The 16,204-nt window shown below is 37.1% G+C and overlaps 1 protein-coding gene across 1 annotated transcript; it reads right to left on the bottom strand.

Moving 5' to 3' along the window:
- Nucleotides 1–7,716: 7,716 nt before the first annotated feature.
- LOC145914092 (alpha-tectorin-like) lies at nucleotides 7,717–9,535 on the bottom strand. Its single transcript, XM_083001869.1, has 4 exons — nucleotides 9,353–9,535; nucleotides 9,180–9,281; nucleotides 8,737–8,839; nucleotides 7,717–8,028 (listed from the first exon to the last, which is right to left on the bottom strand). The coding sequence occupies exons 1-4, from the start codon at nucleotides 9,491–9,493 to the stop codon at nucleotides 7,886–7,888; spliced, it is 489 nt and encodes a 162-aa protein (XP_082857995.1). The 5' UTR covers nucleotides 9,494–9,535; the 3' UTR covers nucleotides 7,717–7,885.
- Nucleotides 9,536–16,204: the final 6,669 nt, after the last annotated feature.

Raw genomic sequence — 16,204 nt, 5'->3', positions numbered from 1 at the left:
CCTCCATTTTCCTAAACAAGCATTAACTGTAAGCCGTATTCTAAGAGCAAGGATTCGGAAATGGTCGATTTGTGTGGTCAAATCGAAAAAGAGGTTCCCCGACCGTTCATAGTTTTGTATTTCAAGGTACAATGATAAACTTGCATGAGTCGCACGACTCAAGACTACTTATACGGTTTAGTCTCTCCAGTAAAGTTGTCGCACGGATAAAACTCGCCTTTTCACACAGATCCGGAACCGAAACATAGAAAGGTCCAACTGATATGACTTCCTTTAAACCCGGAACCACAGATCGACGTTTACGTCCACGTGAGCAATCCTGTGGGAAGAAAGCAAAACATGCATTGTTGTTATCTAAGCTAATATTTGTGGTCATGAACAATGCGATAAATAACAGGATATGGATATCTTACCGGTTGTACTAGGTATTTGCACTTGCAGAATTATTAATATATGATTTTCATTGAAAAATATATTATCTTACCGGTTGTGCACAGACGGTGTTGGTGTTGTCACATAATTGCACGTAGCAGTGAGCGTACAGGGATTGTTGGTTTTCAGACACGTTCATCCAAACGAATGAACGAAACTTGAAGGTGGCGTAGATCGGTTGATAATTTCTCGTCACCACAATCGTGTCTTCAGTTTCAGTTTCGTGCTCAACTTTGCAGCTAAAAAAGCAAAAATTAGCCCCCAACAACTTATTTTAAACGTTTTTTTTTTGCAAATTTGTAACCTTCATAGACTATAGATTTATGGTAATAAGTCTGCACAAAAACCCAAAACAAATCAGAAACAAACGAATGTTTGCAAACTAATGAAGAAGGATGGTTTAAATATTTGCTCGTGGTAATCACCTTTCTCTGATGAGTTCATATCTTTTATTTCCTCCAACGTCTCTTGTGATCCAACAACTTTTCAACTAAATTGAAAGATGAAGAAACAGAAACGCTATCAGCCATCGCCCACAAGAAACACTTGAATGATTACTCACCAATAAATCTATTTTTTTGTAGGCCGAAATATCCAGTTTTGCGTAGATATATTCTGGAACACTAACGATCGAATTAGATGTAAGTGGGTTTCGCATTTGCTCGTCACCAAACAACGCAAACCTGACCGTAATGTTGCCAACCGTACTGTATGAAGCGACAATGTTTTCTTTTCTGTTCAAAAAGTTTTTGGGTTAACTTGAACTCGTGGTTGTAAAAGTGTTATTTAAAACCCACTCCGTATAGGGTACCCAACGGATCGACGTTGACCGGAAAGGTACCACAAAGTGGAAATTAGTGTGCCCGCTAGTGCAAAAGCTAGCACAGTGCCACAGACAACAGCTGCACTGATAAGTCCTTACAGGTCGAAACAGTGCGTGTACACACCCTGTCTGCAGCTTTCCGAAACGCACCCATACTTACGCTAATTTGGTTAAAACAGAACCAGCGTCCACTTTAATATTTCTGTTCAATATTTTCGACTCGTTGTAGTCACAAGATATCTCCCAGTAAGGACGGTAGTACATCCTACTTACTGCTTGGCTGTTGTACTTGAAGTTGCGAACTTTGTAAACCAATCTGAACATGCCACTTGTTTTCTAAGAGACAAACATCAATTCTATAATTTTCCATAATTTAGTTCGCTATGTGTTAACGAAAATCTGTCAAGAAGAAAGTTTTTAAAGTGGAAGTTTATGACAATTTTGTTGAATATAACCTGGGTGGGCAAAATCTGTTAGGAAAATCTAAACAGACACCTTTTTAGTTGGAGAACATTCGTTGAGATCGAAATGAAAAACTGGATTATTTGCTGGAGCTTTGCAACTCTCCGGAAAAGAATTAAGGTTGGTGGTCGTTTGATTAGAAATATACAAAATATCTTCTCCGCTTGCTCGAAGTAAGTTTAATCCACGTGAACTGACGCTAAAAAAGCAAGTAGAATGTTGTTAACTAATACATTGATAAAATGTTACACAACAGAAAAATTGACAGAAATTTGCACCCGTGTTGTGGCAAATAAATAATTCGATTTTTTGCTTTGGGTTTTTGCAGCAAATTTTTACATAAATACCTACTTTAGCTTGACGGAGTCGGTGCATTCCATTCCATCAAACAACTTGCAGTCTGCGTAAAGTGGTCTCAATTAGAAAGAGGTAATTTAGTGAAAAGTATTTTTGCGTAACTTTCTAACTTGTATGTAAGTTAAGTTTTTACATCAAAATACGTAATTGAATGAAATAATCCATCAACAAAGTTTATCACAGTTTCAAGCAGTGGTGATAGAGAATTCTAACCGAAATGATCAAATTATGAGGAAGAAATAAACTTTCGCTTTTGCATCGACTAGCCGAGATGTTTAAAATAAGTAAAAAATTTACTGAATTTAATTTCTTGTAACTATTTGGGACACACCAGCCGCCGTAATCTTACAGAAACAGCAATTTCAGCTTACTTGCACCACTATATAAAATACCCTAATGGTTGCAGCATTGATTTTGATTCGAAATTTCTTGAGCAAGTTAATCTACTATTACCTATTCTATGAGAGGGATTAAGATCAAACAGTTTGTTTAGATTGTGTGTTTATGTTTGTTGTAGTAACAACCTTCAATTTTTTTGTTTTCCATGGTTTGAAATATTGCGGTAACTTGTTGACAAACAGTTATGTATTAAACCTGAATCGATGTGAATGGTTGGAGAAGGTGATGAAGCAGAATAAGTAAATATTTGAACGTTGACTCTTCGGGCTTGAACCGTTGTGACTATTTCGTCAGTTTGAGAGTAATCTATTCTGATTCCTGGATGGGAAGGATCGTCTGATAAAATCTAAAGGAAATTTCTTCTTTAAACGGTCGCTATAATAATTCCTAAAGAAAGCAAAACACAAACGTTTTGTGATTTAAATTACTCTACTTCGCTCTGAACGACTTACAAGATTATTTTTTCCCCTAATGATAATGATAACCTTAGACAATCATATACACTATCTTAAGACACTGATGATGCTTTTAACAAAGCGAAATATATTTGTCTAATTTCACAAGACTGACAGATTTCAGCCTGAAACGAAAGTTTCTTAGATAGTTTATATTTAAAATAAGGTGGAAATCGTCAGGGCCACTTGCAACAGAATGGGAAATGATTCCCAGAATCAATTCACAAGCACTTAAATAATCATGTTTTCTTTTTTACACTATTGTTGTAATTTTTTGCATTCATTATTCTTTGCTGTATTTTTTTTCAAGAAAGTAATTTCATTTTTAGTCCGAATCCAAATACTTTGAAAAGTCATGATACAGCCTGATGTGCGAATTCAAATGCAAGTTTAACAAAATCAGGCATTAGGTAAAGGGTTTTTAAGTCACAACTTGTGGTAATTTTCATGCGAACTTCGCTTTAAACGACTTGTGCGATGTATTATATATTTCCTTAAATAGGCAAAGCCTTTCTTTGGTCCACATTATTTTAGAATTCAGCATATGTTGAAAGAGTCGTTGTATTTATTTTAGTTATTCTTTAATTGCGATGAAAGGACACGTGAAACTTATCGGCAGGTTTAATTTACACTTTATTGTTACTTAGGTTGAACTTCGCTGTAACGAAATGGAATTAATTATCTGATAAACATTACATTTGTAACCAATCACATTTTAGTGCGTATGTCTCCTACCCTTTGCGTGCTCCTACATATGGAAACAACTTTGTATCTAAGCTCGTGACTTAAAATCCCCAATACTTGCCTCAACCACTGCCATAGTAATTTTTGTATCCATAGTTTTTTTGCCATTTATTTATTTGCTTGAGAAAGTGAATTTAATTCTAGACCAAATCCAAATACATTAAAAAGTCAAAATACACCCTGTGGTGTGATTTTAAATGCAACATTGACATGATCAGGCAATTTCAATGCTAATTTAGGAGTTTTTATATCAAAATTCGTTGGATCTATTCATACGAACTTACGAATATGTTGTCTGCTGAGGAAGCGGTTAGTCCTGACGACACAGTAACTGTAAAGTTGCACCTCACTGGACTTGACACCGTGTAGTTACAAGCAAGGTATTGCAACAACTTTCTATTACTTGTCGGGAGAACGAGTGTTGTTGGAAGATCTTCCACGTTCAACTCCAAGTTGCACGAGGATTCCTCGGTGACTAAACAACATATAGTGACGTTCGTCGTCAATCAGCAGCAATTCTTGGCGTTTTTTAAATAGGTTTCACAATGCACGGTGGAAAAACCATGTGCGGTAGCTTTATTAACAGTTAAATTACAAAGTCAGTGTAAACCATGCAAGCTAAGTATACGCCGACAGAGAAAATCTGCTTGAAATATCACTCAACTTGATAAACTAAAATCGCCTAATTGTCAAACAAAAATGTTTGTTTCGTCATAACGAGTGATTTTAGTTCATCAGTAATATGAAATTTACACAGAAATCAGTGGACAGAGTAATTTACCTTTTATAAACGCAAAGCTTGGATAGTTAGTAATGCCTCGTAACGTGGGGCAACTCAAATACAAGGAACCGGTATTTGATTTCACAATTCCTGTCGCACTTCCATTGCCAACGAAAGTCCCCAGCAAGACTCCGTTTTTGTTGCTTCCTTGGTAAACCTATCACATAATTAAATGAACACAGAAACATATCGAACGTAAATAAACTCGCCAGCAAATTCTTGATCCCTTTAAGAAGAAAATTGAAAAGTAATTATTGCAAATTGGTTTTTATTTCTCGTTGTATTGAATTTCTTTTCCAGTTAAATGCTTTCAATGATTAGTTAAATGTTTGCAATCAGAGTAATAGAGCATGAAAATCATTATTGTTACAAAAGAATCAAAAGCTTCACTGGCATCGCGGCCTTGCTGGATCAGCCATTTTCCCAACAAATCGGAGCGAGATCTGAAAATCAAGCTCCCGGTGAGGTTTGAACTCACGACGCTGGGCTAACCAGGCCCAACGCTCTACCAACTGAGCTACAGAAGCTCAGTGGTTTCACGGGGTATATTGTGGTCAAGGTACACTGGTGCGCAATAGCACAACTTGTCATTCGACCACATATGCGTAGAGGATTTCGCATCACCGTAATCAGCGTTGACAACACAAAAGTGTCAATGTTTTCAACAAAAGAAGTAAGACATTTTTACCGAACAAATGTTGTTGCCGAGTGTGTAGTACCACAAGTGTATTGCAGCAGTTCCAGCACTTCCAGTACTGTACGCTCTTATATAACTTTCACATGAGGTGGGGATATGGAAAGCCGTTCTGATTCCACTATAAGCCGAAGGTCGGCACGTGGACGATCCTCCACCTGAACAAAATATAACGAACGAAGTCTGTGAATGTTCATGAAATTTTATTTCAGTGAAGTTGGGTTCATCCAACGAACACAAATCATGTCAGTGCATTACTCGGTATCTATGTAGTCACCTGACAAAACTTGAAGCCACATACAGAGTAGAAGGACGATTTGCATCTTGCGGTTTCGCATTTCTTCAAAAGAGCCTTAAAGTAGGAGAAACACAACTTGATGTTTTACAATTAGTTTTATTTATAGAGGTGACAGGATGGAATTGGCCGATCTGTAAAACTTCCAATTTATGCAGGGACAAAGTGAAGTTTAACAAAACAATAAAATTTCTGTTTCAAAAAGTGCGACCATTATACATATCCGACACATTCTAAAACCAGAGACTTGTCGGCAACGCAATTGGGGATTAAAAAAAAATATTTTATGCGCAATCTTATGGTGCAAACAAGCAAAAAACGAACATATCCGATTTAAATATCTGTTTAATATTTCCTGTGAAATAAAATATATTTGCATGCATTTAGGGATTAAAATATGCGAACATTTTTGACTGAACAACTTATGGTTGTACATTGGCCAATTTGAAAACATCTGTGTTTGGTTTTCCTTAAATTTTTATGACCAACCTGTAACCAACCTTCGCTTTGCCCCTGCATCACTTACTTTATTGACTCAATTACAAATCTCGCTTTTGTGTAAAAACACCACGTTATGGCGCAAGAGGGCAGTATTCGTTACGTTGTCCTTGGCAACGACGCGTTGATATTTTAGTGCTCTTTTTTACCAAATATCTTGTTCCGAAGGCTAAGGTTAGTTTGTTTTAATTTGCAGATCAAACCGACAAATTGATCTATGTTGTTGAACCACTTCATTGTAGCAACAATTTTGCTTTGAATTAAACAGAACAAACCGATTTAAACTTCCTTTCTGCAAACAAATATCTGCTTTCTGCGCCTCACAATCTACTTTCAACCCTTCATCCTTGCCAAGAAATGTTAACATGCAGCTCATATCTATGCGAATAACACATAAACTTTTAGACATTGCTTTGTTGCAAAACAGCTTTTATGCAACCACGACCTGCAGAGTAAAACAGCTTCTGAAGTGAGCTGAAAAACTCAGACACACAGAACTTTATTTGGCGTCACAGCCACAAAAATGCAGAAAAACAAGTTTCAAGTCAGACCGCATTTTTTAGTCATTGCTGGGATTCTTGCAGCTTTTGCAGGGCTTAATTTTAACTTAAACTATTTGAAAACGCTAAATACTCATTCCATGGGAAAACTGTGAGGTTTATTTTAGGGTTTGGACCTTGGCCGAAGGATTAAAAATTATTTCAGTTGTAAAATAGTGGTTGAAGATTTGTTGGGTATCTAAATTTACGCATTTGCATAAGTATTCAGCTGCTGAATTGCAAAAAAAGACAGTTTGTAATTTTTTTGTTAATTAATGAAACCTTTTTATTGGTGGTGTGACGTCATTACACAGACCAACAACGATGGAAAATTCTTGCTGAGTTTGCAGCAATTCAACCTCGTAAACACAGACACAACATCGCCTGAAGAGTAGCCTCAAGCAATTAAGCTTTTCCGCAGCCTCGTTTCTAGAATACATCGACGCTAACGCAGCTTTTCAATGATTTGCAAAATTTGATGTCAACTTTTAAATTTTTTTCGTTCTGTTTCTTGTCGAAAAATTCCTTCCCCGTTTATTGTTCGGAAATTTATGCATAAAGGCAAGGGATTTAAAGCTTGTCATGTTGAAATGTAGAGTGTGGAGTTATTAATCAACACATTGTGTGTTTGACGAACACCAAACAACTACAAAACCTCTTACAGACAAATTATACTCCGTAATCTACAAATAGTAGCAGCTACAGAGTGGAAAAATAAAACTCCAAGCAATTACCAAATAAGGCAAAATCATAGACCATGCAGAGTTAACGTTAATGCTAACAATGATTGCCAAACTCTGTGTTTGATTTCCACTGCAGTTAAATATAATCCCAGTACAGTATGGATGAATATGTTGCTGCATTTTTTATTTCGTTTTTATAGCTTACATGATATGCACGGAAATTTTTGTTAGTTATAAATGGAAGGTTTAGTTATAAATGATAGTTATAAGTGGAGTCGCATAATTCAGTTCGCTTTAAGTATTCCGACATTATTTCCGCATACACGATCAATATTTGCACCTTTATGTCCGTAACCAGAACAAATTAAGTTTACAGTGGATTTCAATCTGAGGTCGGCAAACATTTCCCACCAATTATTCCATTCCCTCCAGTTTAATGTTGTTTCTATGCGAATTAAGACCATTGTACACAGGTTTCTTAATTTTGAACTGTAACCTAACTTAGCACTGCGCGAGCCAGCCTACTACAATTTGTAAAATGGCTGCGGGCTGGTTGATTTTGCTGGGCTGGCCGGATGTTGTCACGGACTGTAGGTTGCCGATCCCAGATTGAAATCAACAAAAGGGCTACGGGTATTTTTATGTACAAATAGGACTACTGTGACTTTGTTAAAGTTTCAAGCAAACATGCTGTTAGTATTTTCGGATGTTATAGTGAGCATATTATTCGTTCTTGTTGAAACGACGTCTCAAATATCTAACGGTGAATCCCAACACAGCAATGAGTAGAAGAACGATGAATCCAACTGCAATGTAAACACCTTCCAAACTCTGGAAACCTTCGCTTTGCAACGCTTCTTCTACATCTGCATGTAAAGTTAAATGTGTTTTGTATTATAAGAATTTACTCCGCACTGGCGACATTGTTATGCTCGCCGTGGTGAAAATAACAACAACACAAATAAATTGTAGGATACAGATCCTTAATTGCCGTGTACGTTTTGTATGCATGCAATTCTACATCCTTTTATTTCAATTTGCAGTTGGTGAACAGTTTTACAGCAAACAGATGAATAAACTAGAAACCAAATGCCTACACGGATCCACCTTATTCAAATAGAATAAACTTATCACAGCCAAGAAGGCATTAAAAGAGCGTAAGATTAACCAGATTACAATGGATGAACACTTTCACAACATTACCAGCTCGCACAACCCAAACGTGAGACAAGTTTTCACGCATGAATGCACCAAGCAAACTCACAGAAACCACAGTCAGTTCTGTTCTTAAACAAATTGTGGCGTTGCTTTGAAAAATGTTGCAAATAATATTGGAGTTCAAAATCGTCTCCGCGATGCAAGCGCGTATGTCATTAGTGAAAAGTGTCTTTCATTTTCGTCATAGCTATCAGGTTCCATGAGTATATAAAAAAGCTGATACAAGCCTGTGAGGGATTATGTTACCATGGTAACCCAAGAGTATTATCATAATGACTCAAGGACGCATCTTTTGTGAAACCACAAACAATTTCAAAGTTACTATACGACTCGATTTAACAGTGCAGCATAATTACCAATGCATGTTTTCTTGTTTTTGCCAAGATAGCGACCTTCGAAGCAAAAGCAATGGACTTTCCCGTTCATGACGTTGCAAAAATCTGAGCATTCCCCGTTGTTCTGAACAAAATAAATACGTTTTTAAGAAGGAAACGAGATATAGAGTCAGATATCTGTCATTAAACATAACAAGGGTGGAATCAGGACCACTTAGCAGTATGTAAACGTTTAAACCAGAGCTTGTCAATATTATTCGCGGGTGACACATTTGGAAATATTCGTCGCATTTGCGAAAAAACAACGATAAATTAATCACAACGACAACGAGTGATTTCTATGTTCATAATTTTCAGTCGGAGAACGTTGACTGTTTGTTTGCATAATTTTTTTCAGGGCGCAGCAAAGTTTGAAAACCACTGGTTCAAATTGTTAAATTTCATAGGAAAAGATTTTTTTCTACCTTTTCACACAAGTCTTGGGTGGAAACATGGAAAGGCCCAACAGAGATAACTTCATTCAAGCTTTCTCGCGTGGATCTCCGTTCACGTTTTTTTATGCAATTCTAAACAACAATTTTACCAGGACTTCACCTAATGTCATTTAATATTGGTAGAAGCTAATTTCAAATCTTACCGGTTTTTGACAATCATTATTAATATTGTCACAGAGTTGCAAGTAGCAGTGAGCGTACAGGGAATGTTGGTTTACATCCTTATTCACCCACACGAATGAGCGAAATTTAAAGGTTGCGAAAGTCGGCTGGTAATTCCTCATTATCACGATTGCATCTTCCGCCTCTGCCTCGCGCACAACTTTGCAACTAAACGTAAGGAAACAAACTTAAATTTAAATACTTTTACTGAAAGCCAAAACTTTCGGGAAGAAATTCGTGCATTGGTCACAACTATCATGAGGTTTTCAGGCTTGGCAGCCCAGGCAATGCAGCACCAGCTGGATCAGCCACTTTTTCCTGACAAGTCGAAGCAAGATTTGAAAAATCAAGCTCCCGGTGAGGTTTGAACTCACGACCCTGGGCTAACCAGGCCCAACGCTCTACCAACTGAGCTACAGGAGCTCAGTGGTTTCACGGGGTATATTGTGGCCAAGGTACACTGGTGCGCAAGCGCACAACTTGCCAGGCAACCTTCACAAAAAAAAGTGGCTGATCCAGCTGGGCTGCATTGCCTGGGCTGCCAAGCCTGAAAACCTCATGATCGCGATACGTTAGCTGTGATCGCCAAGCAAGGACCTGCGCAGTGGGGCGATCCTGCCTATCATGCCATTGCATGAAATATTACTTGGTCACAACTATTAATTATTCACTGGACACATATAAAGTATTCGGGGCAAAAAGCTACATTTTCTGAACTACAGTCCAGACCACGAGGCAAAAAATGACGTCATCCATCAATCAGATAAGTTCCAGTTGGACAAGGGTAGATTTGACTGCTGTTCAAGGTAAGAAAAAGTATAAACAGGAGACTGCAAGTGTCTCACCTGTCAATCTCGTAATTTTGGGCAAATTTGCAAAAAAAACTTTGATTTGGTTGAAATATTAATGTAGGATTAGTAATCGTGATTCGGTGTGTAAAATTAGTGCGTTACTTTTGATATATGTTTGCTTTTGATGTGAGTTTTAAAGACATAAGCAAGCGCGAATTAATGGTTTTCAACTTGGGTTTGTCTTACAGTTCCAGGGTGATTCCCAAACTTTTGATTTTATGTGAAGTTTTTGCAAGATACCATATACCTAATGTAGTGCACTAGATTAAAGATACCTTGCAAAAACTTTCCATGCTTTACAGAAAAGTTCAAGAAATCTTACCTTTCTGTAATGAGACTGTAGCCTTCACTTTTAACACCGCTGCTGTTTGTGACCCAGCAACTTTTTATCTGCAATTTGGCCAAATAGTTCGGAAATAATCAATGCAGATATTTTCAACTAAAGAAAATATGATGAAATGCGATAAATTACCTGGAGATCTAACTCTTTGTGAGCCGATATGTTCAGCTTTCCGTAGACGTATTCGGGAACACTGACGATCGATTCTGATGTAAGAGGTGTTTGCATTTGCTCGTCACCAAACAACCCAAAGCTAATCGTGAAGTTTCCAATTCCACGCTGTGAAGCGACAAAGCTTTCCTTTCTGCACAGAGAGTTGTAATGTTAACTTTTATTGAAATAAAAAGTGGAAACAGAGAATTAGAGGAAGAGTTCACATTTAAAAGACCCGAGGACCGTGTAACTTTTTGTTGGGCTCCTTTTCTAGCTGTGTAATTTTCATCCCATTTAAAATAGAGGCTGACACAGTCGCAAACAACACAAGGTCACAGCAATGTCAAATGTGATTTCTGTGGCCGCTTGCTGGCGTTATGTAGAAATAGGGGTTTGAGAGTAAAAACCCACTCACTTACACTAATTTGGTTAAAACAGATCCAGCGTCCACTTTAATATTTCTGTTCAACATTTCCGACTCGTTGTAGTCACAAGATATCTCCCAGTAAGGTCGGTAGGACATCCTACTTACTGCTTGGCTGTTGTACTTGAAGTTGCGAACTTTGTAAACCAATCTGAACATGCCACTTGTTTTCTAAAAGAGAAACATCAATTCTACAATTTTCCATAATTAATTCGCTATGTGTTAACGAAAATCTGTCAAGAAGAAAGTTTCTAAAGGGGAAGTTTATGTCAATTTTGTTGAACATTGTCTGGGTGGGCAAAATCTGTTAGGAAAATCTAAACAGACACCTTTTTAGTTGGAGAACATTCGTTGAGATCGAAATGAAAAACTGGATTATTTGCTGGAGCTTTGCAACTCTCCGGAAGGGAACTAAGGTTGGTGGTCGTTTGATTAGAAATATACAAAATATCTTCTCCGCTTGCTAGAAGTAAGTTTAATCCACGTGAACTGACGCTAAAAAAGCAAGTAGAATGTTGTTAACTAATGCATTGATAAAGTGTTACACTGTGAGTGTGTACTTTGGCCAACAGATAAATCAACAGAAATTTGTACCCGTGTTGTGGGAAATAAATAATTTTATTTTGTTTACTTTGTTTTTGTTTGCAGCAAATTTTTACATAAATACCAACTTTAGCTTGACGGAGTCGGTGCATTCTATTCCATCAAACAACTTGCAGTCTGCGTAAAGTGGTCTCAATTAGAAAGAGATAATTTTTTCAAGAGTAGTTTGGCGTAACTTTTTATCTTTGCATATCAGTTAAGTCTTTAGTTCATCTACTATTACCTATTCTATCAGCGGGATTAAGATCAAGCAGTTTGTTTAGTTTGTGTGTTTATGTTTGTTGTAGTAACAAGCTTAAAATTTTCCGTTTTCCATGGTTTAAAATATTGCGGTAATTTGTTGACAAACAGGTGTGTATTAAACCTGAATCGATGTGAATGGTTGGAGAAGGTGATGAAGCAGAATAAGTGAATATTTGAACGTTGACTCTTCGGGCTTGAACCGTTGTGACTATTTCATCTGTTTGAGTGCGACTTATTCTGATTCCTGGATGGGAAGGATCGTCTGATAAAATCTAAAGGAAATTTCTTCTTTAAAAGGTCGCTATAATACTTCCTAAAGAAAGCAAAACACAAACGTTTCGTGATTTAAATTACTCTACTTCGCTCGAACGACTTTTTACACGATTAATTTTCCCTTAGATAATCATGTTTACTGTTTTTGCGCTTTTGTTGTAATTTTTTGCATTCATTGTTGTTTGCTGTATTTTTTTCAAGAAAGTGATTTCATTTTTGGTCCAAATCCAAATACTTTGAAAAGTCAAGATACAACCTGATGTGCGAATTCAAATGCAAGTTTAACAAAATCAGGCATTAGAAAATGTTAAAAGTTATTTAGTTTTTAAGTCACAACTTGTGGTAATTTTCATGCGAACTTCGCTCTGAACAACTTCTGTGATGTAATAAATATTTGCTTAAATAGGCAAAGCCTCTCTTTGGTCCACATTATTTTACATTTCAGCATATGTTGAAAGAGTCGTTGTATTTATTTTAGTTATTCTTTAATTGCGATGAAAGGACACGTGAAACTTATCGGCAGGTTTAATTTACACTTTATTGTTACTTAGGTTGAACTTCGCTGTAACGAAATGGAATTGATTATCTGATAAACATTACATTTGTAACCAATCACATTAAGTGCGTATGTCTCCTACCCTTTGCGTGCTCCTACATATGGAAACAACTTTGTATCTAAGCCCGTGACTTGAAATCCCCAATACTTGCCTCAACCACTGCCATGGTAATTTTTGTATTCATTATTATTTATTTATTTGCTTGAGAAAGTGAAATTAATTCTAGACCAAATCCAAATACATTGAAAAGTCAAAATACTGCCTGCGGTGTGATTTTCAATGCAACATTGACATGATCTGGGAATATCAATGTTATTTTGTAGTTTGGTATATCAAAATTCGTTGGAACTATTCATACGAACTTACGAATATGTTGTCTGCTACGTAGGCGGTTAGTCCTGACGACGTAGTAACTGTAAAGTTGCACCTCACTGGACTTGACACCGTGTAGTTACAAGCAAGGTTTCCCAATAACTTTCCATTACTTGTCGGGAGAACGAGAGTTGTTGGAAGATCTTCCACGTCCAACTCCAAGTTGCACGAGGCTTCCTCGGTGGCTAAACAACATATAGTGACGTTCGTCGTCAATCAGCAGCAATTCTTGGCGTGTTTTCAAATAGGTTTCACAATGCACGGTGGAAACACCCTGTGCGGTAGCTTTATTAACAGTTAAATTACAAAGTCAGTGTAAACCATGCAAGCTAAGTATACGCCGACAGAGAAAATCTGCTTGAAATATCACTAAACTTGACAAACTAAAATCACCTAATTGTCAAACAAAAATGTTTGTTCCGTCATAACGAGTGATTTTAGTTCATCAGTAATATGAAATTTACACAGAAATCAGTAGACAGAGTAATTTACCTTTTATAAACGCGAAGCGAGGAAAGTTGGTAATGGCTCGTAACGTGGGGCAACTCAAATACAAGGAACCGGTATTTGATTTCACAATTCCTGTCGCACTTCCATTACCAACGAAAGTCCCCAGCAAGACTCCGTTTTTGTTGCTTCCTTGGTAAACCTATCACATAATTAAATGAACACAGAAACATATCGAACAAAAAAAAGTTCGCGTGAAGCGAAACATCTTGAGAAACGTTCGACTTGTGACTCGCCAGCAAATTCTTGATCCCTTTAAGAAGAAAATTGAAAAGTAATTATTGCAAATTGGATTTTGTTTCTCTTTGTATTGAATTTTTTTTCCAGTTAAATGCTTTCAATGATTAGTTGAATGTTTGCAATCAGAGTAATGGAGCACAAAAATTATTATTGTTACAAAAGAATCAAAAGCTTCACTGGCATCGCGGCCTTGCTGGATCAGCCATTTTCCCAACAAATCCGAGCGAGATCAGAAAATTAAGCTCCCAGTGAGGTTTGAACTTACGACCCTGGGCTAACCAGGCCCAACGCTCTACCAACTGAGCTTCAGGAGCTCGGCGGTTTCACAGGGTATATGTGGTCAAGGTACACTGATGCGCAATACCACAACTTGTCATGCGACCTCCACATATACGTAGAGGATGTCGCACCACCGTAATCAGTGTTGACAACGCAAAAGTGTCAATGTTGTCAACAAAAGAAGTAAGACATTTTTACCGAACAAATGTTGTTGCCGAGTGAGTTTCGATACAAATGTATTGCAGCAGTTCCAGAACTTCCAGTACTTAACGCCCTTATATAACTTTTACATGAGGAGGGGATATAAAAAGCGTATCCGGTTGTACTATAAGCCGAAGGTCGACACGTGGACGATCCTCCACCTGAACAAAATACGACGAACGAAGTCTGTGAATGTTCATAAAATATTATTTCAGTGAAGTTGGGTTCATCCACCGCACACAAATTATGTCAGTGCATTACTCGGTATCTATGTAGTCACCTGGCAAAACTTGAAGCCACATACAAAGTAGAAGGACGATTTGCATCTTGCGGTTTCGCATTTCTTCAAAAAAGCCTTAAAGCAGGAGAAACACAACTTGATGTTTTACAATTAGTTTTATTTATAGCGGTGACAGGATGGAATTGGCCGATCTGTAAAAAATTTCAATTCACGCCGGGACAAAGTGAAGTTTACAAAACAATAAAATTTCTTTTCCAAAAAGTGCGACCTATACACATAGCCGACACATTCTAAACCAGAGACTTGTCGGCATTGCAATTGGTGATTATAAAAAATATTTTATGCGCAATCTTATGGTGCAAACAGACAAAAAACACACAGATCGATTTAAATATCTGTTTAATATTTCCTATGAAATAAAATATATTTCCACGCATTTAGGGATTAAAATATGCGAACATTTTAACTGAACAACTTATGGTTGTGCATTGACCAATTTAAAAACATCTGTGTTTTTTTTTTGAATTTTTATGGCCAACCTGTAACCAAACTTCGCCTTGCCCCTGCATCACTTGCTTTATTGACTCAATTACAAATCTCGCTTTGGTGTAAAAACACCACGTTGTGACGCAAGAGAGCAGTGTTCGTTACGTTGTCCTTGGCAACGACGCGTTGATATTTTAGTGCTCTTTTTTACCAAATATCGTGTTCCGAAGGCTAAAGTTATTTTGTTTTAATTTGCAGATCAAACCGAAAAATTGATCTATGTTGTTGAACCACTTCATGGTAGCGACAATTTTGCTTTGAATTAAACAGAACAAACCGATTTAAACTTGGTCTTTTCTGCAAACAAATATCTGCTTTCTGCGCCTCACAATCTACTATCAACCTTCATCTTTGCCAAGAAATGTTAACATGCAGCTCATATCTATGCGAATAACACATAAAGTTTTAGACATTGCTTTGTTGCAAAACAGCTTTTATGCAACCACGACCTGTAGCTTCAAATAGCTTCTGAAGTGAGCTGAAAAACTCAGACACACAGAACTTGGCGTCACAGCTACAAAAATGTAGAAAAACAAGTTTCAAGTCAGACCACATTTCTTAGTCATTGCTAGGCTTCTTGCAGCTTTTGCAGGGCTTAATTTTAACTCAAACTATTTGAAAACGCTAAATACTCATTCCATGGAAAAACTGTAAGGTTTATTTTAGGGTTTGAACCTTGGCCAAAGGATTAAAAATTATTCCCTTTATAAAATAGTGGTTGAAGACTTGTTGGGTATCTAAATTTACGCACTTGCATAAGTATTCAGCTGCTGAATTACAAAAAAAAAACAGTTTGTTATTTTTTCTTAATCAATGAAACCTTTTTATTGGTGATGTGACGTCATTACACAGACCAACAACGATGGAAATTTCTTGCTGAGTTTGCAGCAATTCAACCTCGCAAACAAAGACACAAAATCGCCTGAAGAGTAGCCTCAAGCAATTAAGCTTTTACGCAGCCTCGTTTCTAGAATACATGGACGTTATTGCAACTTTTCAATGA

This window comes from Ascidia mentula, chromosome 9, assembly GCF_947561715.1.
Source record: "Ascidia mentula chromosome 9, kaAscMent1.1, whole genome shotgun sequence".
NCBI lineage: Eukaryota > Metazoa > Chordata > Ascidiacea > Phlebobranchia > Ascidiidae > Ascidia > Ascidia mentula.
The sequence above is the reverse complement of the archived record's forward strand: the minus strand, read 5'-3'. Positions and strand labels throughout refer to the sequence as shown.

Coding starts and splice junctions, on each gene's coding strand:
- LOC145914092 (XM_083001869.1), bottom strand. CDS start 9,493: ATGAGGAATTACCAGCCGACTTTCGCAACCTTTAAATTTCGCTCATTC. Junction 8,840..9,179: donor CCCAAGACTTGTGTGAAAAG/GTAGAAAAAAAT, acceptor TATTTTGTTCAG/AACAACGGGGAATGCTCAGA. Junction 8,029..8,736: donor AAACAAGAAAACATGCATTG/GTAATTATGCTG, acceptor CTTTACATGCAG/ATGTAGAAGAAGCGTTGCAA.